Source organism: Mus musculus, chromosome 6 (assembly GCF_000001635.26).
Source record: "Mus musculus strain C57BL/6J chromosome 6, GRCm38.p6 C57BL/6J".
In the NCBI taxonomy this organism is placed as follows: Eukaryota; Metazoa; Chordata; class Mammalia; order Rodentia; family Muridae; genus Mus; species Mus musculus.
In genome coordinates, this window is record NC_000072.6 from 85,298,751 (window position 1) to 85,312,103 (window position 13,353).

Below are 13,353 nucleotides of genomic sequence, written 5' to 3' on the forward strand. Positions count from 1 at the left end.
CCAAGGCTGCATGGTGAGACCCTGTCTCAAAAAACAGCAATAACAGAGCACTCCAAACATGTAAACATTCTTCTTATTCACCCCTCTCAGGGAACTATGAAAAGGATTTCACCCAAACTACAGAAGACAGAAGGAAAGAAGGAGCAGGGACAAAGAGAAACTGGCAATGGAAGGCAGGGGCTCCAAAGTAAAAGGAGGCACTGAAATACAGAGTGCAGGAGATGCAGCAAGAGGAAGAGTGGAAGAAAGCGCATTAGTGAAAAACATAGGCGATGCTTAACTCCAGACAAAACATAAAGTTAAAAACAAAAAACAGCCATGATGCAACCAACTTGACTGGTCAGTGACTGTTTAATAACTGGAACAACAAGGCAACTGAAATGCAGATCTCAAAACCACGATTAAATATTTGAGGAGGGGGGTGGACCAGAAGGAAGATATTCTTTACAGAAGTGAAGGATAAGAGAATCCCATTACCTACAGAGCCAGATAGCTGAGAAACGAGTACAGATTTACACATGTAAATACAGAGTTACAGCTGAGAGTCCATTGAAAGGAGCTTCTTCTGGTGGCCAGGAATAGGCCTGAGGATGGACAACACATTATTATTATTAGTAGTAGTAGTAGTACTATAAGGGCCTTTTTTGAACTATGTGTAAACATCTCTTTGAAAAATATGAAATAAAGTTTTGAAATAAAGTTTTTGAACAAAAAGAAAAACTGTGGTATAATAGCCACAAGATTCTGGGATCATCTCCCCCTGCCTCTGCCCACCCCTGGCAGAGGTACCTGTTCATTTGTAACTCCTGGGCGCAGGGTGCCATGCTTGTAATCCTCCAGCAGTTGCACAGCCTCTCTGAGACGTTTCTGTGGAGGAAAGAAAAGAGACACTGTGTGGCATCAGACCAGTACTCCTGAAAGTTCTTCCTTCATGACACTACCTCAGCATCAGCCAGAGTAACAGTGTTCATGTTGCATGGCCACAGCCCTCAGAATACACATGAGACAGTAGGAAGGCTCCTACCTAAATGTCCTTCCACGGGGACCCGGCTCAACAGCAATGGTATGATACAACAGATCAAGCCAGCCCAACCAGAAACTGAACTAAAATTCAGTAGGCGGTTTAGTCAGTAAAGTACTTGCATGCAAGCACAAGGACATGGGTTCAAATCCCTAGAAGGCACCAAAACACAAAAGTGAAGTAGTGCATACTTGGAATCCCAGAGCTAGAGGGGTTGCAACAGGGACTCCTGGAGCTTGCTGGGTAGACAGCATAACCTGCTTGGTGAGTTCCAGGCCAGAGAGAGACCCTCTTTCAAAACAAAAAGGTCAGCACCTTGGGAATCACATCTGAGGTTGACCTCTGGCCTACACACACACACACACACACACACACACACACACACACACCACAGTAAATATTTTTAAAAAAAAAATACCAACTGATTTACCTACTCAAGGACTTATGACTACAACACCTGACAGAGAGGGAGGAGGGAAAGAGGGTTGAATTTCATTATGAACAAAGAACAGTGGGTAGAGAAGGCAGCCTTCATTCACCAAGAGACTTAAATAAAGATGTTTGCAACAGCTCTCAAACATGGACAAGACTACAGATAACTAATGGAAGTATAAATAAGAAAACAGGACTATACATGCTCAATAAAACACCACACATCATTTGCCAGGAGTGGTGGTGTCTGCCTGCAATACCAATCTAAAATCAGCATTAGAGACAGAGGCAGAGGAACCCTGAATTCCAGCCCAGTTGGGGCCACAGATTATGTTTCAAGCCACTGTACACTAAACACTAAGACTCTGTCTCAAAACAGAAGCCAACAAGCCAGGTGCCATGGCACATATTTAAAATCCCAGCACTCAGGAGGAGGAGGCAGGCAGATCTCTGTGAGTTTGTAGCTAGACTGGTCTGCATAGTGAGTTCCAACCAGGGAGGGCTGCACAGACCCCTGGAGGAGGGCAGGGGAGGGACAGGACTGAGAGAAAGAAAAATAATTTACTTCCTAGGTGGTAGCGTACACCTAATACCAGCACTTGTGAGGTGGAACCAGAAGGATCAGGAGTTCAAACCAACTTTGATGACGTAATAAGTCTGAAGGCAGTCTGGGCTACACAAGAAACCAAACAGAGAGAGGAAAGAAGAAAAGGAAAGAAGGAAGGAAGGAAGGAAGGAAGGAAGGAAGGAAGGAAGGAAGGAAGGAAGGAAGGAAGGAAGGAAGGAAGGAGACTATATAGCAGTTTAAAGAGTAAACTGAAAGGAGGGTGGTGTATGTCTGTAATCCTAGCCCTGCAGGGGTGGAGGCAGGAACACCAGAAGATCTGAGTTACACAGCCTTGGTTACACAGGAAGTTCAAGTGCAGCCCATGCTATACAGGTTGATGAGGGAGGCATGGGATGAGGTGCGGGGGAGGGATGGAATCTAGAAAACTACCTAGTGACTACCTTACAACTACCTTACAAATGACTACCTTACAACACAGATGACTTTCAATGACATAATGGACCTTCTAAAGATAGTCGCCCCCTTATCCAAATTTCCAGAGTCTTCTAGAAGGTTTCCATATCCATTCCATATCCAAGTCTCTGTGGCTGAGTTAGGGTTTCATTGTTGTGAAGAAACACCGTGACCAAGACAGCTCTTATAAAGGAAAATATTTATTATGGCTACTGCTTTGCAGAGGACCCCCAAGTTTGGTTCCCAGCAGCTATGTCAGAGGTCTCACAAATGCCTGTGATTCCAATCCCAGGGGATCTAAGGATCTCTTCTGGCCTCCATGGGCACTGCACTCACACGCACAAACTCCCACACACATAAAAAATTTTAAAACAACAAAGAAACTGAGTGCGGTGGCCCACGCTTGAGATCAGAGCGCCCGGGGAGCTGAAGCAGGAGGATCTCAAGTTTGAGGCCGAAAGAAGAAAAAGAAAGGGGGAAATGAAGACATCAAAAGAAACAGGGAAGGAGTCTGGAAAGATGGCCCAGTGATTAACAGCACTGACTGCGTCTTCCTGAGGACCCGGGTTCAATTCCCATCACCCACATGGCAGCTCACAAAAGAACCAGGAAAACATAAAAACTCATTCCCAGACACCGTACACCACACAGCCAAAGCTTGACTTTTCTTTTAGACTTTGAATATTTTTCTTTCCTTTGTGTTTGTTTGTTTGTTTTGGAGTGTAGGGCTTCACTTTGTAGCCCAGGCTACCCTAGATTTCACCATGTAGCTGGCCTCTAACTTGTGGACAATCCTGCCTCAACTTTCCAAGTGCTAGGACAGCAGGTGCACAGAACTGGCCTGTGTCTCAGTCAAACTGGACCAAGTTGTTTCAATTCACTTAGGCTGCACAGGAGTAAGTTCAGGATTTAACACTTGAACTAAGTTTCGTTAAACCTTTGCCAGGTACCCTGGACCACAAGCACCTCAGAACACTGTTGTTGCTCTTGGTTGGCCACCAGAACTTGATGGTAAGTGAGACAGTATTCTGAAGAAGCCACACAGGTCCCAGGACAGGGAGAAAGCAAGTACACACTGATCACAAAACTCCTAGGGGTGCCCAGGTCCCCCAAGGCTGAGTGGCTGAGCCTCCTCCTGCTGCCTGAGCCTCTAAAGACCTGGACAATGCATGCTCTACTTTCTAGTGAAATGCAGTAAAAGGCCCTGGATTCTCATTATTTCTCCCACCCCAGGGAGTCTCCTGAGTTCCTATAACAACCTGGCCAGGTTCCATCTCATTTGACACAGTCATCAAAGGCAGCCTCAAGCCAAAAGAATCAGTTCCAATAAAGCCCTGAGCTTGGCAAAGAGTGTGAGGAGGAAGGAGAGCCAAAGTTCCTGCAGACAGGCCTGAGGGCCCAGCGCGGAGAGAGCTGGAAGGAATGGTTTAACTCTGGGCCTCTATGCCACAGTTGACCTAAGTCTTGCTCAGAGGTTCTGTGGGGTGGACAAGTCCCCAGCCACCTGGGTGGAGAGGCCACAGGAACTGGCTGCTCTGGGGGGCTCTTCAGGGAGGCTTGGAGCTCAGAAGAAATGTCTCCCTGCTATGGCCTCCTCTCCAGCCACTGTATTATGGTGCTTGGCAGACGGCCCTTGAGGAGGGGGGAAGTGCTGGTGGTCAGTGCTGGGTGAGCTTGGCAGGAAGTCTTTTCAACCAGGAACAAACAGGCAACCAGCCCCTGAATGTAAAACCTCTGAGGGGCCCAGCTGGCTCTGGGGAGGCTGCTAGCCTGTGGCCCCTGCCTGAAGCCCCAGGCTAGGAGCAGACTGGCCAACCATGCTGCTTCCCAAGTCCCCATCACCAGCCCACCTGTCTACAGCCATCATGCCTCAAAGAGGTACTATGATCCTCTCTCTCTATATTCCACAGGGGTGTGGTCTCTGGAGGCCCTCTGCTGACACATGCACTGGGAGGCCTGCTCTAGCAGCAGACTATTGGCGAGGGCAGCATCTCGCCCCTCTGGACCTGCTGGAAAGCCCTGAGCAGAGCCGAGTAGGAAGCAAAAGTACAGGCTGGGAGGTTGGGGGAGCTGGGTCAGAGGTGGAGAGTCACAGGAAATAAGGATATAAAAAGGGAAGTGGGAGCTGGGTAGGTGGTGCACATCTGTAATCCTATTACTCCAGAGGTGAAAGCATGAGAATTGGGAATCCAAGGCTAAGCTCAGCTACATAGTGAGTTTGAAGCCATCCTGTGCTACATGAGACTCTGTATCAAAACATAAGCAAGAGGTGTCCCAGAAACCATCACCCAAAAAATAAAAAATAAGATAAAATAAAAAACCTCAGAACACTGTTGTTGCTCTTGGTTGGCCACCAGAACTTGATGGTAAGTGAGACAGTATTCTGAAGAAGCCACACAGGTCCCAGGACAGGGAGAAAGCAAGTTCACACTGATCACAAAGCTTCTCCCTACTGGCTCGCTCTCCTAGGACCAGAAGGTGATGATGCACGGCAGCTGGGAGAGAAAGTCATCAACACTTTTACTTGGTTGTTGTCCTGGCTGGCTTTGTGTGTCAGCTTGACACAGGCTGGAGCTATCACAGAGAAAGGAGCCTCCCTTGAGGCAATGCCTCCATGAGATCTGGCTGTAAGGCATTTTCTCAATGAGTGATCAAGGGTGGGAGGGCCCATCCCTGAGCTGGTAGTCTTGGTTCTATAAGAGAGCAGTCTGAGCAAGCCAGGGGAAGCAAGCCAGTAAGTAACATCCCTCCATGGCCTCTGCATCAGCTCCTGCTTCCTGGCCTGCTTGAGTTCCAGTCCTGACTTCCTTTGGTGATGAACAGCAACATGGAAGTGTAAGCCGAATAAACCCTTTCCTCCCCAACTTGCTTCTTGGTCATGATGTTTGTGCAGGAATAGAAACCCTGACTAAGATAGCTGTGAACTATAATAGCAACCTTATATGGCAAGATTTGTCTGTGGGTGCAGAGATAGTATGGATGTTATGGGGGCAACCACCTGCTTTCTGGTTAGACTGAAGACCCACCCTACAGAAGAAAACCCATGTCAGGTACTGTACACTTGGCTAAGATCAGATGGCTGGGGAGATTATAGGCTTCCTGGATGGAACTGCTATTATTTTGTCAAATAGACACAGTATCGGGGCATTTTCTAAATTCCTAAATCTACATGTAGATTAGTGCAGCTCTCAGACTTCATCAGAGAAGTTTCTTTCTGCATCAGTGGTAACTCGAAAACTCACTACTGATGTAAGGGCACAGAATATGCTCAGCCATTACTGGGACATCTATATCAACCCCAGCCCCGAGGCTCAGGGACAATCACTGAAGAAGAGGCAGGAGGGAGGGGACAACATAACATCTCCTTGACATGACAGGCCGCTGCACTCGTGAGCTCACAGCAGTCCCAATTGCTTGCACAAGCCCTGTTCAAGATCAAGCCAGTTAACATTCCAACGTGGAGGGGGCTCGTGAACTGATGAGTTCCAACCCCTAGCAGAGGAGTTATTGATAGCTGATGGCTTCTGGTAAGGGGAGAGTCCATTTTCTTTAAGGTAGGGGTGAAGTCTCTGTAAGTTGACCACACTCCAGTAGCTGACTGAACACCTGTCAGGATCAAACCAGCACAGACTGTAATCAGTGGGTTATATTTTTAGAATAGTGGGTTAGTTTGAATGAATGAGACTTGTATATTTGCATGCTTATTGTCAGATTGGTGAACTCTTTGTAAACATTAGGAGCTTTAGCTTTCCTGGCTTTGAGGTTTCAAGAGCCCACATCAGACCCAGTGTCTCTCTCTCTTGGCCTGTAGATTAGGATATAAAGCTCTCAGCTATTGTCCCAACATCAACGCCTGCCTGCATGTCACTATGCTCCTCCTACCATGATGATAATGGACTAACCCCCTGAAACTGTGGGCCAGCCCCAATTAAACGCTTTCCTTGTAAGAGTTGCCTTAGTCACGAGATCTCGTCATGGGAATAGAACAATGACTAAGACAGTGCACGAAGAGGGGAGGGTGTAGGAGTCAAGTGGAGGAGTTGGGGGGAATATGATCAAACAGGATGCATGTATGAAATTCTCAAAGAATACAAAGATTGTATTTTTTTTTATTTTTGTTTCTTTTGACAGGGTCTCTCTGAATAACTCTGGCTATCCTAAACTATGTAGACCAGGCTGGCTTTAAATGCACAGAGATCCAAAATAATCTTTCCTGACACCACAACCCATTTCCAGATAAAGTGCAAATTTCTCAAAAACCTCAGTGATCGCCTTCTTTGTTGTCAGCTTGACCACCTGTGGACTTAACCCGAGCTGCAGGGTGTCCCTGTTGGGGATTTTTCTTGATTGAATCATTTTAGTCAAGAAGACCCTAAATCCAGATCCTCTGAGGTGGAAGGCGGACCTTAAACCTGGACCACACCTTCTGGTGGCAATCTGTACACAGGACCCAGAAGAAGCACTTCTGGCAAGTTCATTCCTTCACGGCATTAGAACATACGTCTTCAGATGTCCAGTGTATACTGGGCACCAGCTGAGACATCTAGCCTTGTGGACCAAACAACTATTGAATTCTTAGACTTTCTTTCGGGAGATGGCCATTGTTGGAATAGTCAGACCACTGCCTGACTGTAAGGCACTGGAGTAAATCCCACTTATATAATATATATTCTTCCTGTAACTCTGTTTCTCTAGAGAGCCTGGATTAGTACACCCTGTACAGCTAAGCAGGAGTGCCAGAAGGAACCAGATATATAATTTACTATCTACTGTTCAGTACAGATAACACAAGATGGCAGGGGGGGCTTCTGATCACAAGCTGAGGAGAGAGAAAGGGAGGAGGGGAGGGAAAGAAGGGGGAGGAGGGGGCAGGAGAAGAGGGAAGGAGAGGGGAGATAAGAGAGTGGAGAAAAGGGGGAGGGAGGGAAAAGGGGAGGAAGAGGAGGAAAAGGAAGGGGTATATGGAGTGGGAGGAGAAAAAGGGAAAAGGGAAAGGAAGGGAGACGAGAGGAAGAGGAAGAGAGAGAAGGAAAGATAAGGTCCTTTTTACTACCATCTAAAACTGAACCCAGGACCTATAGGATGGTTCATTAGGTAAAGGTACTTGAAACTAGATCTAGTGACCTCAGGTTAACCCTCAGAATCCACATGGTGGATGAAGAGCACAGAGTCCCAAAAGTCCTCTGACCTCTACTCAAACATACATTCATATACAATAAACTAAAAAGAAAAAATAGCCCAAACAATGGGTACATAGGATGTGCCAGGCAGACTGAGAAGGCTAAACAGCAGAGATTAGGATTCAGGAACTAATAGGCAGTAGGGTGCACGGCTGCCAGGGAAGCCTGAGGCTTACACCACTTCCTGCCTTGACCATTCCTTAGCTGATGCTTGTCTCAGGGCTGGCCTTGTGTCTGCTAAGAGACCTTCCCTTGTCATGTTTCTAGTTTCCTTTGTGTTGCTGTCACAAATGCTCTGAACAAAGGCAAAATAGAGATGGAAGGATTTATTTGGTTTCATTTCCGTATCACAGGTCATCACAGACGGAAGTCAAGGCAGGAACTCAAAGGCAGAAAACACGGGGATACTGCTTGTTGGCATGATCTCTGGCTTACTCACTAACAGACCAATGCTTAGCTTTAATATACAGCCCATGAACACCTGCCTAGGGACAGTGCCACCCACAGTGGACCCGGGTCTTCTACATCAATCAAGGCAGTCCCTCACACACATGCCCATATGCCAACATGATCTAGCCAATTCTACAAACAAGGTTTTTCTCTCATATGACTCTAGTATAATGGCTCTCAACCTTCCTAACGCTACAACTCTTTAATACAGTTCCTCACTGTGTGGTAACCCCAACCATAAAATTATTTCATTGCTACTTCATAACTATTAGTTTGCTACTGTGGGGAATAATGTAAATATCTAATATGCAGGCTATTTGCTATTTAGCCCCCGTGGGGGTTGTGACCCACAGATTGAGAATACTTGCTCTGGGCTGTGTCAGGTTGATAATTAAAGGTAGCTTGGTCACCATCCTAAACGCTTTCTTCTACCTTCCCAGGAAAACAGGTTAAACTTGGTTAGCTAAGTCCTTGTCTCCCACCGGCTATGAGGCATACTCTGAAAGGCCAGAGGGAGAAAGAACCAGGAACAGGCAGTGTTCCCCAAAGCTGACCTCCAGTCATCTTAGGACCAAGGAAATAAGTCAGTACATTCTGGTGAGGGGTTGGTGGTATGTCCTGTAGGAAACCAATGGCCATATGCCTAAGAGTGTTTAAAAACCAACTATGGCCTCAGTGATATTAAGGGAGATGAGTGTATGTTCCCCTGAAATGGCTCAGCAGTTAAGAGCATGAGTTGCTCTTACAGAAGTCATGGGTTTGGTTCTTAGCACCTATTATGTCCAGTATGGTAGGTATCACAAAAATGCATGCAAATAGGCAAAAACTTGACACAAAATTTAATAGGTGTTGGGGGAGGTTGTGTGTGTGTGTATGTGTGTGTGTGTGTGGACTCACTATGTACATGTGCAGAAACCAGATGAAGACATCTGGTGTCCTGCTGTATAACTCTCTGCCATTATTCCTTTGAGACAGGGTCTGTCACTGAACCTGGAGCTAGGCTGATGGACAACAAGCCCCAAGAATCCTGTCTCTGCCTCTGACACACAGTCTCTGTGCTGGCACACAGTCCACACCTGTCTTTTCACATGAATTCTGGAAATCCAAGCCCACATTCTCATGTTTGTCCAATCAGCACTCTTACACAGTGAGCCATCCTCCCAGCTTCTTGGGCATTTGAAATTACAGATCCCATCAGAGGGCCAGTTCAGTGGCCCAGCAGGGAAAGGCAGTCACTGCCAAGCCCGACAGCTGCATTATTCCCCACGTGCCACATGGCGGGACAGAACTGACTCCATAAGTTGTTCTCTGACCTCACGTTTGCTCTGTGGCACATAGGCAGAATCCCTCCACCCACCCACACATATGATAAATTAAATATAACTTAATTTTTTAAAAACCTGAAACATCTGAAAAGCCAATAGTAAGAAAAAGATTTGAAATTTTATAGCATGACGATGTAATAAGGTGTTATGTAGTGACTAAACATGTCTTCCTTCCTTCTTCCTCCCTTCCTTCCCTCCTTCCTTCCTTCCTTTCTAATAGGATGCTTCACAAATGGCAGATTATAATTGTGCAGGAGTCAGGATAATCTCTGTAAAGTTCCATTTCTAGCATATGTGCTACTAAAGTGAGCACTTGCCACTCAGTTCCATAGAACAAGTCTTAAAAGAGGTAAAAACTAAGAGGGACTGGAGAGATGGCTCTCTTAAAGCACTGGCTCTCTTTCAGAGGACACAGGTTTGGTTCCCAGAACCCACATGGTAACTCACAACTGTGATCTAACTCCAGTTCCAGAAGACCCAGCGCCGCCTTCTGGTCTTGGAGGCACCTGCACACATGTGGTACACAGACATTCAGGCAGGCAAAATATCCATACATGTAAAATAAAATGTATATAATGTTAATTTTTTAAAAATTTGTTTTAAAATAATTTTGGAAACATAATTTTTCATGTATTAAAAACCAAGACAAATTTACATACTAGAGATGAAGACGCTGGGGACTGGCTCTAATGCTTTGGCTTAATTTGGCTCCCAAAGCCATGCTTCCCAGACCTGAGGGTCTCTGCCCCCAGCAGGCTTCAATTGGTAATAAAGATTTGCTGTACAGCCAATGGCTGGGCAGGGAGATGGAGGTGGGACTTTTAGATTGCGTGAGCAAGGGATGGAGAGGGAGGGGACAAAGAGGGAACCATCATAACACAGAGGGAGAGGGATCAGGTTTGAGAGCTGCAGGAGAGAAAGCATCCAACAAAGTAGGTGGAAAGGGAATGCAGCCCTATGAGGGTCGGGGCTGCCCAGAAGGTAACAGGATAGCAAAGATAAAATAAAGATTTAGAAGGTGATAAGCCAGGAATACTGGAGGGGAGTGTGTGCTAGCCACAGGGAGGTTTAGAAGTGCCAAGCCATTGAGCTAATCAAGGCATATTAAAATTAGCTGGTGTGTGTGTGTGTGTGTGTGTGTGTGTGAGTGTGTGTGTGTGTGTGTGTGTGTGTGAGTGTGTGTGTGTGTGTGTGTGTGTGTGTGTGTGTGTGTGTGTGTGTGTGTCTTTCATTTGTGTATCCAGAATGTTCTTGGGCAGGTGCAGCACATGCACAACCCACCAGGAGCCAAAGCCGTTCAAACGATTCACTGCTCCGTGAAGGTGTTTATTTTTACAAAAGAATTAAATCTCAGTAGAGTATAGCATACACACCTGTGATGCCAACACTTAGGAGGCAGAGGCAGGAGGATTGCTGAAGTTCTAGGCCAGCCTGGTCTACATAAATGAATTTCAGGTCAGTCAAAACTACATAGTGAAATTCTTTCCAAAGAACACACTAGTAACACCAATTCTAACCCTCGGCTGGCTATGTGGTATTGCAGAATGTAGAGCATCTTCAATGGTTCCAAAGCCAACAGACGTTTTGACTTTATAAGCAGTGCTGAGATCCTCACTTCACATCAATATGGACTGCAAGATGGCAAAAGTATGCTTTGGGGCCATTGTAAAAATTCCTAGCAAGTGTTCTAATGCCACCAAACTTCACTTAATGATTTTTAATTTTTAATTTTTGAGCTTTTGTTTGTGCCTAGATTGGATGTTTTTTCTCATAACTTAATGTTTGTTTTTAAATGAAACGCAAGTGAACTCTAGGAATTTTTGCACATGTGTATGTATGTGTGTGGCATGTGAGTGGGGTGTGTAAGACCCTTGTGTGTGTGTGTGTGTGTGTGTGTGTGTGTGTAGTCCAGGGATGAGGAGCTGTCTTAGTTAGGCTTTTACTGCTGTGAACAGACACCATGACCAAGGCAACTCTTATAAGGACAATATTTAATTGGAGCTGGCTTACAGGTTCAGAGGTTCAGTCCATTATCATCAAGGTAGGAACATGGCAGCATCCAGGCAGGCATGGTGCAGAAGGAGGGAAAGTCCTACATCTTCATCTAAAGGCCTCTAGGACAAGGCTGTCTTCCAGGCAGCTAGGACGAGGGTCTTATGCCCACAGTGACATACCTCCTCCAACAAGGCCACACTTCCAAATAGTGTCACTCCCTCTGCTAAACATATTCAAACCACCACAGGAGCTATCCATCTTGTTTCTTAACAGTCTCTCACTGATCTGAATGACAGGCTAAGCTGGTTGGCCAGTGAGCCTCAGGGATCTGCCTGTCTGAGGCTCCACAGTGCCACCTTTACAAGTACATGTCACTGAACTGGCCGCTGTTCACACAGGTGCTGAGGCTCACACTCAGTCCTCACACTTGTGTGGAAAGTGCTTTACTAAGTATGCCGTCCTCCCAGCCCTCAGACAGCAACTTTTATCATACACTCTAATGCAACCCAGAGACATGCTGTGACGGGAAAATATGAAGACTTTGTGCTGTGATTAAACTATGATTCTGTAAAATCAGAACACTTTGTGTATGCCATAAAAACATGGTGATTCACAACATACAATAGCCTTGAATCCTAGCTCAGGTGTTGGGCAGTGTTTGCTGGGGTTGTGTGTTGTGAAGGGTGTGTACAGTGCAAAGTGTGCATGCGGGTGTTCAGATGTGAGCTGCAGCAAAGGTGCCTGCAGCAATCGCACCTTGGAATCACGACAGGTTTGATTTTGAAATAAGTTGTGGGTTTTATATTGTTTGCAGACCTTTGTGGTTGCCAAATTATTCACAACCTCCACACTCATCTCCCTCTCTGAGGGTCACAACCCTCAGTTTAAAAAGCTGAGACTCAGTTAAAGGATGTGCTCCAGCCTCTTCTTAAAGGTACCTTTTCCTCTTTGCAATCACTGAGTAAGCAGAGGTGTGTGTCTGTTTGCACGTGTGTGTGCATGAGCTCAAGTGTGCAAATGTAGTGGGTGGTGAATGTGCATGTGGAGGTCAGAGGTCACCTCTGGTGTCCTTCTCTATTGCTCTGCTCCTTATTCTCCACACAGTCTCACCTGGAACCTGGAGCTCATGGACCAGCTACAGCAAACCCCAGGGATCCCTTCTTCTCCATTGTTGGGGTAACAGACACAGAACACCACAGCCAGCTTCTTATGTGTGTGGGAGACCCAGACTCAGGCCCTCATACCAGCTGAGCCATATCTTCAGCCCTGGCAGGTGATACTGAGAGGAAATTAATGTCCTGTCCCTGAGAACCTCCACATTTCAGTACTAGTGTTCACCAATGAACCTGGCCCAGATCTGCTGTTAAACAGGGTTTGCTCCATGACTTTATTAGGCCCAGAAGGACCTGGGAGACAGTGAAGCACTCAAGCATTCCTGTGAGGACTCTGTCCAGAGGGTTCCCAAAACCAGGGAACACTGTCCTAAAGCAAGGGGCTCCAGCCATCATGCTGGGTCCCAGAAGAGATGCCCTGGTGGGCAACCTCCACCATGAGCTCCTGCAGCCTCACCAGGGATGCAGAATCGAGGGAGGCATGGACCATGAAGGGAAGCCTCTGATAATACCTTGAGCTAAAACAACTGTTTCCCATTGAAGCTGTTTATACTAGGTAAGATGATCTCACAGCGACTGCCATGGGACCACCAGCCTGCATTTTAGTATAACTAGACTAGTAGACTGTTTATAAATTTTATTTATTATCATCGTGTGTGCATGCTACAATGTGTGTTCAGATGTCATAGGACAGCTGTGTGGACTTGGTCCATGTCTCTCACTTTTTCTTGGCATCCAGGGATTATACTCAGTTTTCCTGGCTTGCAGAGCAGGTAGCATGGCTGCAGAGGAGCCCAGCCAGCCCTTGTGCACTTGC

At 46.3% G+C, this 13,353-nt stretch overlaps 1 protein-coding gene across 3 annotated transcripts in view; it reads right to left on the bottom strand.

The window, feature by feature from the left end:
• The window catches only part of Sfxn5 (sideroflexin 5), a 120,434-nt gene that overhangs the window by 85,702 nt on the left and 21,379 nt on the right, over positions 1 to 13,353 (bottom strand). For all 3 annotated transcript variants that reach the window (XM_006506816.4, XM_030255684.1, NM_178639.4), the window contains exon 3: positions 790 to 867. In XM_006506816.4, the coding sequence (XP_006506879.1) occupies positions 790 to 867 (78 nt within the window). The remainder of the gene's footprint in view (positions 1 to 789; positions 868 to 13,353) is intronic.